This window comes from Rhinolophus sinicus, chromosome 15 (genome assembly GCF_057876585.1).
Source record: "Rhinolophus sinicus isolate RSI-liver-muscle chromosome 15, RSI-T2T, whole genome shotgun sequence".
NCBI lineage: Eukaryota > Metazoa > Chordata > Mammalia > Chiroptera > Rhinolophidae > Rhinolophus > Rhinolophus sinicus.
In genome coordinates, this window is record NC_142515.1 from 53,675,522 (window position 1) to 53,695,589 (window position 20,068).

At 41.3% G+C, this 20,068-nt stretch overlaps 1 protein-coding gene across 39 annotated transcripts in view; it reads right to left on the bottom strand.

Annotated features, from left to right (window-relative positions):
- KCNMA1 (potassium calcium-activated channel subfamily M alpha 1) overlaps positions 1-20,068 on the bottom strand; it is a 713,000-nt gene that overhangs the window by 187,233 nt on the left and 505,699 nt on the right. For all 39 annotated transcript variants that reach the window (XM_074339646.2, XM_074339645.2, XM_074339641.2 and 36 more), the window contains one exon: positions 15,247-15,402. In XM_074339646.2, the coding sequence (XP_074195747.1) occupies positions 15,247-15,402 (156 nt within the window). The remainder of the gene's footprint in view (positions 1-15,246; positions 15,403-20,068) is intronic.

A 20,068-nucleotide genomic window follows, 5' to 3' on the forward strand; every position in this document is an offset into this window, starting at 1 on the left:
GAAACAGACAGAAAACAAAATGTTAGACCTAAGTCCAAATATATCAATAATTATATATAAATAGTCTTTTAATAGAGTTACATAGAATGGATATTTTTTAAGTAACCCCATTATAAGTGATCTACAAGAAAATTACTTAAAATTTAAAGATATAGTTTGGTTCAAACAAAAAAATGATGAGAAAAAAATGTATTTTTTTCTATGAAATCATTAATCCAAAAGAAAGCATGAATTGGTCTATTTACATCAGATCTAAAGCCAACTAGACTTTAGAACAAAGAAAACTACCAAGGATCTTAGGGGAAATATATGATAAAAAGGTCAATTCACCAGGAAAATGCAAGAATCCAAATGTATATATACTTAACAGAGTTTTAAAATACACAGAGAGAAATCTGACAGAATTAAAATAGACAAATCCACAATCAGAGTTGGAGACTTCAACACTCTTCTCATTGGAATGAGTAGAAGTAGGAGGCATAAAATCAGCAGGGATGTAGAAGAGCTAACACCACCATCCACCAAATGGCTCTACTGACAGAACACTATACCCATCAATAGCAGAATACCCATTCTTTTTAAGCTCATGTGGAACATTCACCAAGAAAGATCACATAAAACACACTTTAACCAATTTAAAAGAATTTAAATCATTCAAAGTAGGTTCTCTAACCATAATGAAATCAGACCACAAATCAATAATAGAAAGATAAAAGAAATATCTCCAAGTACTCGGAAATTAAGCAACGCACAATTAAGTGATCCGTGGGTCAATAAAGAAGTCTCAAGTGAAATGACAAAGCATTTTTACTGAATGAAAATGAAAATACAACATATCAACATTTGTAGAATGCAGCTAAAGCAGTGCTTAGAAGAAAATACACAGCATAAATGCTTATATTAAAAAATAAGATTCTATTGTGTATATATACCACAACTTCTTTATCCATTCATCTATCGAAGGACATTTTGGTTGTTTCCATGTCTTGGCCACCGTAAACAAAGCTGTTGTACACCTGAAATCTATGTAATTTTACTAACAATTGTCACCCCAATAAATTTAATAAAATAAAATTTAAAAAAAAAATAGTAAATTCTCAAATCAATAACCTAAGCTTCATCTTAAGAAGCCAGAAAAGAAGAGTAAAATAAACCCAAAGCAAGCAGAAAGAAAACAGAAAAATAAAGAAACCAAAAGATGATTCTTTGAAAAAAATCAGCAAAATGTACATGTAGTTAAGACTGACAAATAAAAAAGAAAGAAAACATAAATTACAAAATCAAGAATGAGAGAGAGGTCATCCATTCCCTGACCATGCAGGCATTAAATGGATAATAATGGAAAATTATGAACTCCACGTACATAAACTGAGCAATTCAGATAAATTAGACTAATTCCTCAAAAACTTTAAGCTGCCACAACTCACCAAAGATTACATAAATAATCTGAACAGACGTATAACTATTAAAGAAATTGAATTAGTCTTTAAAAACCTTTGGAAAAGAAATTCAGGCCCACATGGTTTCATTAGTGAATTCTACCAAGCATTTAAAGAAAAAACAACACCAATTCTATACAATCCCTTCCAGAAAACAAGAAAGATTTCCCCAACTCATTTTATGAAGCCAACATTATCCTGATCCTAAAAACAGACAAAAACAGTATAAGAAATCTATCCACTCACAAACATATACACAAAAAAATCTTCATAAAAATATTAGCAAATCAAATCCATCCATATATCTCAATGACACTAAGACTAAGTGAGATTTATCTTGGAATGCAGAGTGGCTGGTTCAATATTCTCAAATCAGTTAATGAAATCCACCATATCTACATATTGCGGGTTTGGTTCCAGACCACCGATCCAACAGTCTAAAGAAGAAAAATAACATGATTATACCAATTGATGCACAAAAAACATTTGGCAAAATTCAACATTCATTCATAATAAAATCTCTCATCAAATTACTAATAGAAAAGAACCTGAAAAGAAGGTCATATACAAAACACCTACAGATAACATTATACTTAATGGGGGAAACACTGAATTTGTCCCCCCTTAAGAGTGGGGACAAATCAAAGACGTTCTCTCACTCCTCCTAGTCAATATCCTACAAGAAGAACTAGCCAGTGCAATAACATTGCAGGATACAAAGTCAACATAGAAAAAAAATGTATTTCTATGTAGCACCAACGAACAATTGGAAACTGATTTTTTTAAAGATGCCATTAACGATAGCTCCCCAATTGTGTAAATCTAACAAAAATGTACAGAATCTGTTTGCTGAAAACTACAAAACACTGATGAAAGAGGTTAAAGATTAGCTAAATAAATGGAGAGACCATGTTCCTAGGTTGGAATCCATATTCATGGAAGCCAAAGTGCCTCCAAATTGGTGTACAGGTTCAGTACAATTCCAATCAAAATACTAGTAGGGCTTTTTTAAATAGACACAGACAAGCTGATCCTAAAATGTATATAGAAAAGCAAAACACTAGGATAGCCAAAGCAATTTTGAAAAAGATTTCATTTGGAGGAATCACATCACCTAATGCCAGTTTTAAGCCACAGAGGATAATTCTCAGATCTTGAAACCTCATGGAATTTGTCTGATTGGCTTTTGAAGGTTTTTAAGGCTGGTAGTTCCTTTCTTCCTTCCATTTTTTTCCATTGGAATGGGAATGCCTATAGCTGTTTTCATATGGCTGTCCAACCATTATATTTTGGAGGCAGAATACTTGTTTTCTAGTTTTACAGATCCACAGATGGAAGACATTTTGCCCCAGGATGTATTATATCCAGAGTCTTACCCATAACTGAGTTAGATGATGAAATTCGGGACTTCTGAGTTGATGATATTTAGATGAAATTTTGAACTTGAATTGGTGCTATAGGATGAAGACTTTTAAGGATGTCAGGATGGATGAATATATTTTCCATGTGGGATGGATGTGAATTTTTGAAAGCCAGAAAACAGATTATGGTAGTCTAAATAAGGACCCCCAAACATAGCCACACCTTAATCCCTGGAACCTGTGACTGTTGTTACCTTGTATGACAAAACGGACTTCACAGATGTGATTTAAGTTAAGGATATGGGGATGTGAGAACACTCTGTACAGGCATAGCTTGTTTTATTGTGCTTCACTTTATTTGTGCTTCACAAATAAAAGGTGCATTTTTTTACAAATTGAAGTCAAGACCCTCCCCCAGCAAAAATATTCTGACTCACTTTATTGCAATACTCACTTATTATGGTGGGCTGGAACTAAACCTGCAATAACGCTGAGGTCTGCCTGTATTATCCAAGAGGGCCCGGACTGTAATCTCATGGGTTCTTATAAGAAAAAGGCAGGTGGAGATTTGATGAAAGGAGAGGAAACAGGAGATCTGGCATGAGGAAGGGGCCGTGAGCCGAGGAATGTAGGCGGCCTCCATAAACTAGAAAATGCAAGGACCCAGATTCTTCTCTAGAGCCTCCAGAGGAACAAGCCTCCCTAACACCTTGACTTCAGTCCACTAAAACTGATTTCCGACTTTCAGCCTCCAAAAAAGGGGGAAAAAAGTTGTGTTCTTTCAAGCAACGAAGTTTGTGATAACGTATTATAGCAGCCATGGGAAATTAATATATATGGTTTCATTTCTCTTGGGTAGATACGTGCAAGTGGAATTGTTGGCTTATATGGATACTCTACATTTAACATTTTGAGAAAACCTGTCAAATTTTCAAAATCAAGAACTTTTATTCAGGAGCAACAGTGTCAAGAAAATAAAGACACAAGCTACAGATCAGGAAAAAGTATCCCATATCCAACAAGATATCCAGAATATATAAGGAACTCTTAAACTCAACAGTAAAACAATTAAACAATGTAGCCCAATTAAAAAATGGCTCAAACACTGATTATACTAAATGCTGGCAACAATATGGAACAATAGGAACCGTCGTTCATTTGCTGGTAGAACTGCAAATTTGTACAGCCACTTACGAAGACGGTTTTGCAGTTTCTTACAAAACTGAACATACTCTTTCCACACGATCCAGCATTAAAACTCCTTGGTATTTACCTAAAGGATTTGAAAATTTATGTCCACATGAAAACCTGCACATAGATGTTTATAGCAGCTTTACTAATAATTGCCCAAACATGGAAGCAAACAAGATGTCCTTCAGTAGGTGAATGGATAAACTATGGTACATCCAGACAATGGAATATTGTTAAGCACTAAAAGGAAATTAGCTATCAAGCCACAGAAGAACCTGAAAAATGTATCACTAAGTGAAAGAAGCCAATCTGAAAAGGCTACATACTGTATGATTCCAACTATATGACATTCTGGAAAAGGCAAAACTATGGAAACTGTAAAAGATCGGTGTTTGCCAGGGATTGGGGGGAAGAAGGTTCACCAACTGTAACAAATGCACTCTGGTGGGGAATGTAGAAAATGGGGAAGGCTATGCATGTGTGTGGGGCTGGGGGCTATGCATGTGTGCACGAGTACGTGGGAAATGTCTGCACCTTCACTCAATTTTCCTGTGAACCAAAAACTGCTTTAAAAAAAATAAAGCCTATGGGATTAAACTTCACAAGAAAGGCTATACAGAGGACAAGTTAGCATATGATGAGCTGTTCAACATCATTAGCCATTATGGAAATACATATTAAAACCACAAGATACCACCACTACACACCCATTACAATGGCTAAAATTAAAAAGACTGACAATGCCAAGTGCTTGCAAGGATGCAATTTGGTGGTTTCTTACAAACTGAATATACTCTTATCACACAATCCAGAATTAAGAACCTCATACTCGTATAAAACTGGTTGGAATGATAAATGGTACAGCCATTCTGGGAAACACTTTGGCAGTTTGTTTTAAAGTTAAACGTACACTTACCCTATAATCCAACAATTCTATTTCTAGGTATTTGCCCTAGAGATATTAAAACTTATGCCCATACAAACTTCTATACAAATGTTTTTATCTGCTCTATTGAATCACCCCAAACTGGAAGTAACCTAAATGCCATTAAACAAGTGAATGGGTAAACAAAGCATAGCACATCCATAAAATGCCATAATATTCAGCAATAGAAAGGACTGAAATATTGATACACATGATAACCTGGATGGATCTCAAGGGAATTACACTGAATGAAAAAAGCCAGTCTCAAAGGTTATATACTGTATGATGCCATTTACAAGATATTCTTACAAAGACAAAATTATACGAAGAGAGAACCAATCAGTGACTTGTCAGGGGCTAGGGAAGTTAAGGGTGTGGGAGGGTATGATTGCAAAGTAAGAGCATGAGCAAATTTTGGGTGTATTAAAACTGTTCTGTATCCTGATTTCAGTAGTGGTTGCATGACTCTACATACATGTTGAAATCATGGAACTGTGCGCACACACACACACACACACACACACACACATCAATTTTTCTGTAAGTTCATTTTTAAAAGTAAAATTTAAAAAAAGGATATTTGGACAATTAAAATTACTTCTGGGGGAGGGGAAAGGTAGAAAAGAGTAAAGGGGGTCAAATATATGGTGACAGAAGGAGGTTTGACTTTGGGTGGTGAACACACAATGTCATATATAGACGTTGTATTATAGAATTGTACACTTGAAGTCTATATAATTTTACTAACCAATGTCACCCCATTAAGCTTAGTTAAAAAAAAGAAAAATAATTACTTCTGCATCTCAGTGGGACCACATACTTGAAGCATTTTCCTGTAATAGAAAATGGCCAGAAGAAATGCTAGGTATGCAACTGGATTTCTCTACTAATCTTGAGGACATCAATTCAATGCCCCACCACCTGTGCCCAAATTGTTTGAGTTACTTGAATACTATTATGATGAGAGGGGGGCTGCAAAGATTAAGATTAGCTATACCTTTCCCCTTAGAAATGTTCCTTTCTTCCTTTTAGCAGCACTTCTGGATCTCATGCTTTCCTTACTGATACCTCCCTGCGTTGGAAATCCACCATCCTGCATTCTGACCCACTCGCTCCTTCCTTCAGATGGCTGGGACTCAGTTTTTTAGCTCTCTTACATTCCCCCTCATCAAGTAGGTCATTACTTCCCTCCACTGCTCAGTTGCAACACTTGACTGGAGCAACAAATTCTCCCACATGACAAGGCGTTATGATCTAGGGAAGACAGCTGTGCCTTGTCTTTTGCAAACTAAGGCATCACGGAGGGAATAGGCCAGACATACGTATTTCCTACCTTTGAAAGATACATTAATTTTTATATCGTGTAGTTTGGCATGGTTGGGTAAACCTAGGATACTAGTTTTCAAATATTGCAAGTGATTTCTATTCTTAGAGGCTATTGATTTGAATACAAAACCAAGCAGTGTTTATATCTGAGACATTTCTCTAGGGGAAGCAATGTGTAATGGAGGGGAAAGCACTGAGCTAAGAACCCAACAATTCAATAGCATTCTCGCCCTCATGCTACCACTTCTCACTCGGCTGTGCCACTGGAAGTCAGTCGTCTTCCTGTTTCTTCCTACTCTATAGATGAGGAAGGGCCAGAAATGCCCGCGACTTTGCATTAGACACATTTCCAAATGATATTCAATAAAACGCATGCGTATCAAGTCAAATAAAAAATAATTTAAGTACAAATGCATACCGTATAAACTATAAAGTGCTATGCAAACTTAGGGTACTAATTTTAAAGTTCCTGACAAAACACTGTATCGAATCAATGGTGATTCCTTGTTTTCCACCCCCTTGGTATGTAGACTGGTCACCTCCAAGGAACTCGAAGGTTCCCCATTGTTGTTCAGGGCATAGATCTACACCTGGCATCCATCTTTTACAGTGGTGACAGCCAACAGATTTAATAAGGGAATCTGAGAGTCTATGCCTCATGATTTAATAGAATTTTGAGATTTTCGCTTGAAAACTCACAGATGGTGGGTGGCACTCATAAAACCTAAGTTATAACATTGGGAGGAGGGAGGCCAGGAGGATTCAGCCTGTGAATGCTCAGGTATACTCAGACATGCATGCAATTAATTAAAGGCCAATAACCTCTGAAAGAGCTCGTTTTGATGTTAGACCAGAGACTGAAGCAGAGGGACTTATGTCCCATGTGTGACAATATCCTGCCAGTTGATGAGGGCCAGAGTGAGTGGCAGCTTCTCCGGGATTTCATATGGAATCCTGGCCATTGCAACTTCTGTCTCTCTGTCCTCCCTGGGCACGGGGCCGTGTTTGTATGTTATGTAATCTTTCTGTGCTGCCTTCCCCTTTATTCAGTCCATGCCAAGAGCCAAATAAAAGAATCCATATGTGATTACAGCTATAAAACCAAAAGGAAAATATTAGACAAAAATATAACATTTGGGGGTTTCTAAGTTTGTTTTACCTTTAATGCTAGGCAGACAGTTTACACAAATCATTTTGCTGCAAAGTAAAGAATAATGAGTTAAATGTGTTCCCTGTCACCATCAATCATGTACATTTGCCTTTGATTGACCAAACACATAAGACACATGAAATGACTTTCTAATCATGTTAGAGGGAGGGAGGGAAAAGGGGAGAAGATGGGGAAGAGGAATTTCAACCTTTTTCATTTTGTTCTGAAATTCCACTGACATTTTCTGGCAAACTTCTAACATGCTGTATGGGCTTCTCTTTGCTAATAATGTTTGCCTTGAGAATTTGTAAAGGTCTGAGAACTCTTTAATTCAATGTTCTAGAAATTACCAGGGCCAGAGGGGAACAGAATCCCTGTTAATGGTTCATGGATTAATTCTCTCTTCATTTGAAAACGTTTCCAGGGAAGTTGCTTTCCTTTCAGGTGGGCATTTGTCATCTTGGGCAGACTGGGCGGCACTGGGGGGAGGCAGGCAGAGCTGCTGATCTAAGGAGATTCAAGTAGGAAGAAAAGACGACGGCACAATATCGTAGACCCAAGTGGGATATGGGATACTGAGGTTTAGCAAATTCATTTCAATGTCTGGGTGTTTATTTTGATTTGTGAATTTAAACAACACACTGACTGGATTTTCTGGCAGTCAAAATGGTTTATAACCAAATCTAACCAGCCTCCATGCATCCTCGCCAAGGATTATAAAGCTTTGAATTTCAAGTTTCTATATGGAGTCAAAGCCCTTGTATTTGGCAAGGAAACCACGTACAGTAGCAAAAGAAGAAGTTTTCAGCACCCAAATCACCCCAAATGGTAACTTGCTGGTCCCGGCCCCACCCAGCTGTCTATATTAAAGACAGGCCAGGCTAGGCTGAGGCCAATTTATTTTTTTATTTATTTAACATGCATTTATGAGGCTATTACGAGTCAGGTGCTGTTCTAGGCACTGGGGATTTAGCAAGCGGCCCCGGCCTTCAAAGTGTTGATTATACTGTCTCAGGAGAAAGAGTCAATAACAAAAAATGTCACGAGAAAGACGAAGCCCGGAGAGCAGGTAAGGGTGTGGCTCTATGAGGTGCGGAGGAGAGAGTGATGCAATTGTTTAAAATGCAGTTGATGTGTTTTTCACACGGAAACTTTATTCACCCACGAAGCCAAGGAGAACATCTAGACCTTTCCTAGAGAATGGTGAATTCGCACTTCTGCTCCCTGTAGGGGGCCTGAGAAGCCCCAAAGAACTCTTTGAGCTTGGTCACTTTCATCTTGATTTTCCTATAAATTGCCAGGAACTCTGATGAATCCTAAAGCACCCCCCTTATTAGAGATATGCCATCTTCATAGTCTGGAGAACTCAACGTTTTGGAGAGGTCAATATTCCCCAAGAGAGCTCAGAAACAGACCCAGACATACACGGTCTCCTGATAAGATGATAATAATAATAATAATAATAATAATAATGAAAACCAGGAGCACCTGAGGCAATGATAATGTACTGTTTCTTAATCTGGGTCCTGGTTACAAGGGAGTGTTGACTTTGTGAATATTTAAAAAGCTGTCCATTTATTAATGCACATTTTTATGTTTGTAACTTATACTTCAATTAAAGGTTGGTTTTTCATGGCTTTCTAGAAACGTAATTCTAATGTTTTAGAGAAAGGTCTCACTGAGAAATTAACAGTGAGCAAAGACCTGAGGATTTGATGGATGGAAGCCACGCAGCTACCTAGGGGAAGAGGGTTCCAGCCAGAGGGACTAGCAAACACGAAGCCCCTAGACCAGCCAAAGGGTGTGTGGCTGATGTAAAGAGCAGAAGACCACTTGTGAGATGAGGCCGGTGAGGTCACAGAAACCCGCTTGCATAAGATCTATAGATCTTTGTAAGGACTTTATCCGGGTAAGATAAGAAGCCATGGAGAGCTATATGCAGGGGTAACAAGATTCAGTTCATGCTTCAGAAGGATTGTTCTGGGTGGTTTATTGAAGACAGAATGGAGGGCAGGGAGGGGTAAGATCAGAGCATGGAGACCAGTTCAAAGGCTGGTTCAATATTCTAGGAGATACAAGGATGGTGGTTTGGAACTGATAGTAAGCACGGAGGTGGTGAGGAGTGCGCAGATTCTGGGCATATTTTGAAAGTCGAACCAAGAGGATTTCCTGCTGAATTAAATGTGGTGCACAAGAAAAAGAAAGGAGTCAAGGATGACTCCAATGTTTTTAGTCTAAGCAATGGGAAAGATGGCATTGGCAACAGTGCAATGTGGGAAGAACAGGTTTTTGGTCAAAGCACAGGACTTCTATTCTGGATATGCTAAGTCTGAGACGGGATGAGACACTCAAGGAGAGATGCTGAGTAGCAGTGAATAGATGATACTGGGTTCAGGGGAGAGATTCTGGGTGGAGACGTAAATGGGTGTCATCTGCGTATCTAGAACTTATGCGAATGAGATTGCCAAGGAAGGGAGTCTAACTACTGGGAGCCACTCTCCACTGGTGAGGGACATCTGTAGAAGTCACTGTCAGGACACCATCTGTGATTAAGGCAGCATCGCTCATGGGTATGGAATTAGCACAAGCTTTCATCTCACCACCTAACTCACACCACATGTGTTTACTTTGTCAGACAAGCCCTTTACTCTGGCACCATAAGTGTTCCCTCCTGGAAGTAGAAAGCAACCCTGATCCCTGCCTTATCAGTTGGGGCGCTGGCCCCCTTTAAGAAATCCTGTCACCCACCTCGCCCAGTCCACACAGAGTTGAACCCTGCTTCCAGTGTGCCTCCCTCACCTGGATGAACACCTCTGGCCTGCAGAGCTTACACCCATTAGCCAATAAAAATGGCTTGTTGTCTTCCAGAAGTACCTACCTAAGCCAATTCGCTCTACCCCGCAAATACAGCAGTGTGTGATGACAATTCCTTCTTGGGAGCCAAATTAATTTCCCCACCTGAGTCATGCCTGCCTAGGCTAACCCCCTTCTGTCTTGATACAGTAACTTCTGCCCTTGAAGAGATGACCAGAGAGAAAGGCCAACAAGACTCACAGGCTGGGGCTGTGTAAACATGTGCCCACCTATCCCAATCTGAACAGAAGCTTCCTGAAGCTCCTCAGTGCCTCCTAGACACAAGGATGAGTCTGACTAGCACACTGTCTGGAATACGGTAGGTACGCGGGGATTCTCCAATGAATCAATAGTTTCCATGAAATAAACTATAGAAAGCTAAGATTTGTGCTAATGTGATGGCACTAGCTAAGGCTCCCTCTTATCACTGATCCTATTTCCTCTTGGTAGACCCAAGGACACATCTGGAACCAATTTGCCTGGGTTTGAACAACTGAGTTTGTCATTTCAACATTATGTCTTCAAGGAGGTTGCTGAACTTCTCTTACAATCCACAGTGTCTGCCACTGTAAAGTAGGGCTAATAATAGCGCTAAGTTTGGGTAGGGTCATTGTGAGAATTATGAGATAATTCATATAAAGCACTTAGCATAGGGCTTGGCACATAGTTAGGACCCAATATCTTTCAGCGATTATCAAAGATTCTTGATTTATATTTTCAAATCCTAAACCATGTTTTTGTGCATGCATCTATATATACAAACATACATATGCACATAAACATAACCCAAAATAAAGGGTATTAAAAATGATTCCCTTGGCTACATTATTGCCAGAATTATGTATTGCTGACAGTTTATCTCAACATGGTAATAACAATAATGAACAACTGGTTTTTATGGCCAGCAAAGTCCACCTCAGCCAAGACACAATCTGAATAACACGGGCCTGATTTTCATAGTGCTTCCTCATTCACAATTGAAAATGTGACTCAAAACACTGTGTTGTGATCAATATTAAGTAACATTTCACCCACAATTCCCAATCTTATAAAATAGGGAAAAATCTAAAAAAGTACATCACATATTTTCTCCATTTTCCTAACTGATTTACTCAACCAAGAAATAATTATGGAATGCACGTCATGCTCCAGGCTGTGAGAGAGAGAGAGAGAGAGAGAGAGAGAGAGAGAGAGAGAGAGAGAGAGAGAGAAAGAGAGAGAAATTGTAGATTAGCAGAGGTGAAATAGTTGGCAATCCTGAGAATGGTTTAAATGTGCTCAATTTGAAGACTTAGTGTAGACCAAAAAGAAATTTTAAGAATTAATCCCCCTGTAAACACACACAACACCCACACACACAATTTACCATGTCCAAGGACAGCTAATCCTAGTAAGAATAATAGCACAATTCACAAAAACAGCAGGTCAAACCCCAACTTGAAACCAGATATGTTGGAGGGAAAGCTAAGTATTGCATGGTAAGACTCTAACACACATACACACACACACACACACACACACACACACACACACACACACACACACACAAAATCAATGGATCTTAAATTACATGCGAGTGAAGAAACCAAGTAGAGAATAAGTGTGGCCACTTATTCAGAGACGAGGTGATGGCAGGTAGGTTAAGTAAGTTCATCATCTTGGAAGGAATTAGGAAGATTCTCACTTGACAGGACAGGCGGGTGGTAGGAGATCAGATAGTGGTACATGAACAGTATGTTCCAGGTCTGGTTGATGATGTAGATGCTGATAAGTCACAGAACATTCGCCTCCCAGTCTTTAAAGGAACTCAAGCGCAAAATTGGATGCTGCTGGACAAAATACTTAACCCATCATAGCAACAAGCCACTGGGCCAGAGGACCACGGAGTGTCCACCCTGAGCCTCTTTCACAAAGGTATTGGCTATCAAATTAGCATGGATGTGTTAAACAAATCCCAGCACACCAACACACACACATTGTAGAATGCATGCCTTGAAGGTTAAGTGGAACAAATTAAGGGCACGTAGCCAGAAAAAAAAGTCTTGAACAGTAGTTAGAAACCTTACAAAAATTCATTAGCCTCAAAGACGTGGGCTGAAAATATAGATTCCCAAAATTTTAGATCAATTCAGAGATAACATATCCAATATGGGAGCGAGGCTTTCAGGCACAATAAGTTGGGGCTGTAGGGTGAGGGGACAAGCAAGGGCTCCGCCATATTTCCTGGTTCCTCTGGGTTAGCTCGCTTTTGTAACTGCTCTATACCAGTAGTTCCTCTCTCTTTGGTTGAGCTTTCTCACCCTCACTTTCAGTCTTGACTTAAAAAGACTAGCCTTTCTGCTTCTGCCTATGATATATCATCACTGTTTCAGTCATATTCCCCTTTCTTCTTCTTTCAGTATGGACAGAGTCCAGTGCATTCTGCTGAACCAAGAATCAAACACTGTACCTGCCCAGGGCAAGGGACAGGGAGAAACACGAAATGTTCTCAAGTGGTCAAATGCTGCCAAAGCCCCATCCCATCTCCCTCCATCCTAATACGTCTGCCTGACCCCACTGAAGTGCTGATGAATTCTCTGTCACAGGTCATGGGGGACACTTAAGAAGGAAGTAATTTCTGTAAACAATAATCCATTTATAGATTTCCTTTTCCATCTGCCCCCAAATAAAAACAAGGACTTTGTGACCCCTGGAATGGTCCAAGGAGAGCATCATTATGGTGTTCTTTATGACCCAATAGAGATGAGGATCTGAGATTTGCAGGGTATTTGCCCAGAGATGACACTCTCAAATGGAGAACATGTGCTTAAGATTGTCCCTTTTTAAATGAAAAAAAATATACGATGAGAAGCCTTGATATTTCCAGGTCATGCGCCTGGTGAATTCCAGCACAAAGACCACCTGAATGGCATAAGTCTATACGCAGAGAGCTCCCTCCAAACACAGAGGAGTTGGCCCCGGACAGAAATAACATGGTAACATAACCCTGGGAGGGAAATGTGTTTTCAGTTACGCCAGGGCTAGCCAGGCCTCTCCCACAGGCTCTTCCTAAATGGGAACTTGGCAGTGGGATTGGCTGGGCTGGAAGGGATGTCCTTGGCTGCAGAGGTGAGGCACTTCAGGGTCTTGAGGGAAATTGGACAGAAGTTCTTTCTCTCTGCTGGTAATAACACTGAAGAATCAGCATCACATCCATTTTATTCATTTGCCTGACAGGCGGCTCTAGTTTCCATGCAGGCACCACAAAATCAAAACATACGCATGTCACGTGCCCCATGTGAGGTAGGGCCCTGCCAAGGCTGTGTTACATCGACATGAGGAAGCTGAGCCCAGGTCCTCAGACCGAAGCCACCAGAGCTTGGTTGAATGAGCCAGAGGACCTCCTTGTCCTTTCTCCTGGGTTTGGACTCCTTGTGTTGAATATAAGAGCTCTGGGAGACACAGGCTTACATCGGGCTTTTTGGTGTGTCTCTAAGTCCAGCGCCACGGGCCTCCCTGCCTCCTCCATTTTGTCTACATCCAGGCAGCGGAATAGCAGCCTGGATTCAAGAAGCCATGTAAAGGAATGCAAAGTCCTCATTTGTGAGCTGGGTCTGAGCCAGAAGGGCAGTGCAGATGGGGTCTTTGGGCACACTACAAGACCCCAACTACAGAAATGACTAGAAGAATATTTTAATCAAGGCATCTACTGCTAAAGTGATGGAAACAACTCAAAAACAATTTGCTGTTTTACGTAATGTTAATTACACATTGGCTAAATAATGTACATGAGGGGGGTACAGCAGGTAAGGACCTAGAAAGGTATCCTTCTCTGAATGACACCACTTGGGAAGGGCCAGCGTGAGCACAAACACAGAGGTGGTCCATCAGCCATCCCTCTCACGGCTTCCAGGGCCATGGCCTCCTCCCCCAAGGGCCTTATTCTCATGGTGGATACAGCAACAATGGCAGCAAAAGCCTGGACATCTCAGACCTTTGATTTTAGAGCTTCTGGCCCCCTCTGCATGACTTCCTGGTAACTCATTAATTTCCCGCCTCAACCACTACTCATTCAGGAAGTGAAATGTGAGTAAAGGAATATCAGGGAGGAGGCTGTAAGCCCAGATCCTGAGCTGATGGCCATGAAGGCCAAATCAGAAAGACCCAAACTAGATGGGTTTGACTGCACTGGTTTCCACTTTGACTGTCTAGGCTGAGAGCCATCCAAGGATGAGGACTTTTATCCTCATTCGCATTCTCCTGCACAAGAGCCCTCTTAGTAGGAGCCTGGACCCTCAACCCAGCGTCCTAGAAACACGCCTGCCCTGGCCTGTGTGGAAAGAGGTGGGTCTTCCTTTATCTGAGCTGGTCCAGCAGGCAGGGGCCACTTTAGAGCGGCTGCCCAGGCAGCTCTGCAGGGTGAACTAGCTGACAAGGAGATGAGCATATCCAGACGGCCTGTCTCACGGTGGAAAGGGCGCCGCTGCCGAGGGCTCCGTTCATCCTCTCACTCTCCATTCAAATAACCGTGGCATGTCAGCCCTGCTGGCCTCCTTGATTGTGCAGAAATAAATAAATGAATTATGTTGTTGGGGTTTGGGCTTCAGCACAAACACATGGTCTGCATTTATCCACACAGTGAGAGGTCCACCAGCCACTTGATGTAAAAGAGCAAAATGATAATTCTTTTCTTTAGGCACTCTGGTGCCATATGGAATGTATATAAATCATATTTTTGTTTTAACAGCGGAGGCTTTGTTGATAGATAAACATGTGGTTTATCTAAAAAAAGAGAGGATTGTGCTTTGAACAATCATTTAATGGCCGTGGATGTGCCAAATAAAAATAAAAACATAATTTTGAAAGAAGTTGGCCTCTTGCCCAAATCTGTAACAAGGAATTTCTCCTTAACCAAAGTGGTTAAAGCCCGTCGATCTGTTTTGAGTTTAAGCTGTGCTCTCTACTCAACCCCACGACAAATTGAATCCGGGGCTAATGTGCTCTAATAGGACAAGACGTTACCTTTATGAATGACCTCATGGAGAAGAGGTTGGCGAGCATGGTGGAGAGGCCCTGAGCCAGGCAGCTCTGGGCTATGAACCCCAGCTTCAGCTCTGCAAGGCAGATTGCATCATCACCCTCTTTCCAGTTCCAGCTTGGGATGTTTAGCAGATGGGCCTGTAGGAAGAAAAACAGGTATGAGACCTTACTTTGTTAAATGTTCAATTGTTTAAAATCTCCTCTGGGAAATGCAGCATTGCCCAACTGCTCAGGGTCATCCAGGTTTGTCCTTTCTTTGCCTTGCCTGGGCCTGGTGTCCCATGTTTCACTCAATTCTTGTCTTCATCAGACTTCAGTCTCTCTGGAACGTTGCTTCTGCACCTACCAAGCCCAAGGCCTCCCCTCCGGTTTGTCCTTTAGCCAAATCAAGTCCAGAGGGGAAACTCCCCTTGTGACAGACACATCGGCGCATGCTTGTAGGATGTCTGGCTAGGCCATTCATTAATTGGCTCCACCAATAGACACTAAAACTATTCGACTATCACATTTCTTTTTGTACCTGCCTTCTCCATACTCCAGATCAGTGGTTCCCAAGCCCAAGCAGGCATCTGACTCACCTGGAGGGTTTGAACACACATGTTGCTGGCCCCTCCCCCAGTTTCTGATTCAGTGGGTGTGGGGTGAGGCTGGAGAATCTGCATTTCTAACGAGTTGATGCTGAGCTGCTGAGCTGGGAACCACGCTCTCAGGAGCACTACCCTAAATCATCAGGCAACTCACAGTGTAGACACGTTACAACCTCTTGCAGGTGGACTGATCCTATTCAACAGTTAGGTCGGATGCTGAGATTAGGGCCCAGAGGAAAGCTCATCCAATTATTTTTAAGTGGCATGAAGTAGAGAGTCATAGATGATATCCTGGATAAAAGCATCAAGATTCACAAAGTTCTCCAGACTTGGAAAAATGGGCAAAACCAACCAGAAAAGATTGAAAAGGCCTTAATGTCAAGTACGGCATTTAGGTTAAGAAAAATCAATTACATAAATTCAAAATGAGAAGACCTAACTTGGCAGCAGATGTGAGAGGAAAGCGGGGAAAACAAACCCTTAGGTGTGTGGGTAACTAAAACCCAAAGAGAGGCCAACCATGTGACAAATTATAGAGAAAACCAAAGCTTGCTTGTTACAAATCATCTCCAGATCAAGGGAAATGAATGTTTCATTCTGTTGTGAACTGGTCAGGCTAGTACCAGAGTACCTGTTCCAGTCATAAGAGTCAAAATTAAGACGGGAAGCTGATAATTTGAATAACTCCCCGAGAAAAATGGCAAGTGCAAAGAGAGATGTGGGTTCTGGAAAACATTTTGAGGAACAATTAAGAGAGCCAGCAGCATTTGGCCTGAAGGAGGGAGATGAGGAAGATGGGAAAGTTACCTCTGAATGTCTAGGTGCTGCTGTGATGAAGAGATTAGGCTTGTCTGGCTTTGTTCCAGGGGCCAAAATTAGGACAGACTGGAGTACGTTACAAGAAAGCTTTTTTTTTTTTGCTTGTTTATAAAGGATATCTCTAAATATGCAATTGGTGTAACAAATGAAGGAGGCAGCCTCCAAAAATACAAAGTTTGTCCCTAAAACTCAGTCAGTACTTCTCCAAGTCTTGGTAGAAAGACTTTTTGTTTTACATGGGAGGTTGGATGAGAATTCTCTCTAGGTTCCTGCGAATGCCAAGACTCTATGGTTCTGAAATTTTCCTCTCTCTCCAGGTATCAGCAAACAGGAGGTGCCCCAAGGACAGCCCCTTCCCTAGCAGGGCAGTATACATAATTGTAATAGAAGGAAATGAAAAGACTATCGTGGAAACAAAGGGCAGGTCCAATGGCTTCATGCTCTGCTTTCAGAAACACCACTGTGAAATTCCTTCTTGCAAAATCTAGTTCTGTGAGATCACGAGTCCTCACCCAGCAGAGTTTACTCCTGGGAGAGATGACTGTATCCTTCCTGATGAGAGCACAGTTAAAATAGTCCCGTGTGTGGGCCGTAGCAGATGGCAATTTCTGTCAAGCTGAGTATCGCAGACCTCCTCCACATCGCATACTCAATCCAGCAACTAGCCCTGCTCTTTCCCTCCTTTCCCTCCCTGCTCTTCCCTGGCTTAAGAAGGCCACTTTCCCTCTACTTCCCTGACATCATAGAGAACAATATATCAGTCGAAGTGAAGAAATATCCATTTGATTAACATCATCTGAGAAGAATGAGCAGTAATGAAATCTAAGTAATGAACAATGAAATCATCAAGTGTGAAAGGAGATTTGGGTGGTCCACACTCCAGGCAGACACCACACAACCTGCATGGCACCTTCAAACAAACAAAGGAAACCTTTGCAAGAGGGTCCCTCACATCCCCATGAGCCATCCAGGACATGAAGTCCAGGCTTTTAGCATTGGGTCCCTCATGTCCCCATCTGGTTCTAGTTCCTTAGACATAGTTCACATGTTATTACACAGGAAAGTCATTTGTCTCATTTCTCAGGCTTCCATAGCCTCCTTTTTTGGCCCCCATATCTTCTCCAATTGCGAGGCAGGAACTGAAAAGATGTGCCCGAGGCTGGGACCAGAAGTGTGCATGAAACAAAGAGAGGAGACGGACCCAGCAACTCAAATTTTGTTTCTGGAAACTCTGTCTTTTTTCATTTGAGGGAAATGTGGGTCCAGTGGAAAATGCCGGCCTTGCTGCATGGGAATCTATGGGTAAACCCTCTCTCATCTAGAGAATCAGACTGCTGATGAGGGTCTACCGGACAGGGCTCCCCAGAATTTGCTACTGGGCCACTCCTGATGCCAAGGAGAAGGACTGTGAAAACAGGCTGGAAGACCAGGAGACATGAATCCCAGCCCCAGCTCCACCTCTCACTACAACTACAGCTGTGGGAAAGCCACCAAGAGGAACAAAGAGGGTTGCTTCAGAGAATTCACTTCAACAGTACTGCCCAAGTGTAAGCGTTTATAATGAGAAAGCTCAAAGAACTTGCATCTCCAGTGGGCCATTAGGACTTGACTTCCAGTTCAGAGACCAAAACAGTCTGCTGGGGTGAAAAAAAAAAAAAAAAAAAAATCCAGTAATCACTAAATCATCAGCAGTGACACTTTTCCAAGATGTCACAGACCATTGTTTCATGGAAGAGATTCAAGCCACGGGCATTCAAATCAGAAAAATGTCCTGCACCATCACCACATTCTTTCCATGTTCAGAGATGGCTCGGCTGAGAGTGTTTCTCTCCATGAATTCTAATGATATTAAACAGGTCCACTCTGGAGAATATCAATCCTTCTGTAAGGCCTATTCTGAGGAACCACAGTTTGGTTCAATGGGCTGTGGTTCTATTTAAAGAGAAGGTGGCTGATGGCAGGTATGTCTCTTAGCCCACTGGCTGCCAAGTGACCATGAGTTGTACCCACCAGCGCTGCTCTGTCCGAGACAGAGCTTAGACCCCCGGTCTGAAGTCGCATGGGGATGCTAAAATGCACAGATGGTCAATGAGGACTGAATTGGATAATGGATGTCAAAGCTCTTTTAAAACCATACAAAATGACACAAATGTCTGAGATTATTATGATGACAAACTCAGGACCAGTTTTACATGGAGAGAAAGCAGGCAGCTGCCCCACATCCCTCTAGATTCTAGAATAGCACCATCGTTAGGTCATCAGGGATTGAAATTCTTTATATTTTTGGTCTTGTATCCAATTATGAAATTAACTCTCTCTTAGAATATGTTGACAATGACATATGTTTACACGCACATACCACGTTCTTTCCTGAAAGCAAGTTTTATGGGTGGAGAGCTCTGGACATTTAGTCATGGATGAAGAGGAAATACCAAGAGTGGAAGAAAAATAATTGTAAGGGAAGAGGGAGAAAAGCATATTACAAGGGCAGGTGGGAGGGCCTCAGGAAATAGACCGAAATTGTAAAGCAAGATGAAGAACGTCGATTTGCAATTCTACAAGGAATGAGATGACAAATAGTGACCAGTGAACTTTCTATTCTTTCTCTAGAAAAGAGAAGTGAAATAATGGAGAAAAAGGCCCCATGTCAAAGTCACTCTGTCCCTTGAAACCTTACTAACCTTACAGGGGAAAAGTCTCGTAAGTGATTTTTGCCTAACTCTAAAAACCAAATAGATTAGGGTGGTTCTAAACAAAATGTGTTTTAAGCAAATATTCATGGATGATCGGGTGATGTCTTCATCATTGTTTCTGAATAGCCGTAACGTAGAGGTTTGCAAATGACATTCAGCTTGCTACGATCACATGAATACTGACCAGGTGCCATCTGGATATTAGGTCCGCTGAGCTACTTTGAGTTTGACAAGAATCGCATAGCTGAAATCCTCCTTAATTTCTTGAAGATGCTCCATCAGCACTCATTGGAAGGAGAAAAAAGGAACTGACATCCCTTTCTAAACATACAACATTAATTTTCCTATTCAATCTAAATTCAGCCAAAAAATCTAAACAACAGCTTAAAGCACTCCCACACTAAATGAAATTTCAAATCACGAATGAAAGAAGGAAAGTTCATTGCCTCGGGAGCTGTCACCAGCCACAGCCTTGCTAATAAAATTCACCTCCACCAACGGGGCTGCTGTCAAAAAACTTCTCCAGACTGATGCTTGTGAGTTACCAATATCCCCACTTTATCTCTTCAGTGTCCTTGGGTTTTCCAAAGACGTACAGAACAATGTGACCTTGGGTGCCCATCACCAAACCCACTGGCTGGAGCACAACACTTTCTGCAGTGGAACCACCTGCTGAGGGTTGGGCAACGGTTGGCAGTGGGCAGC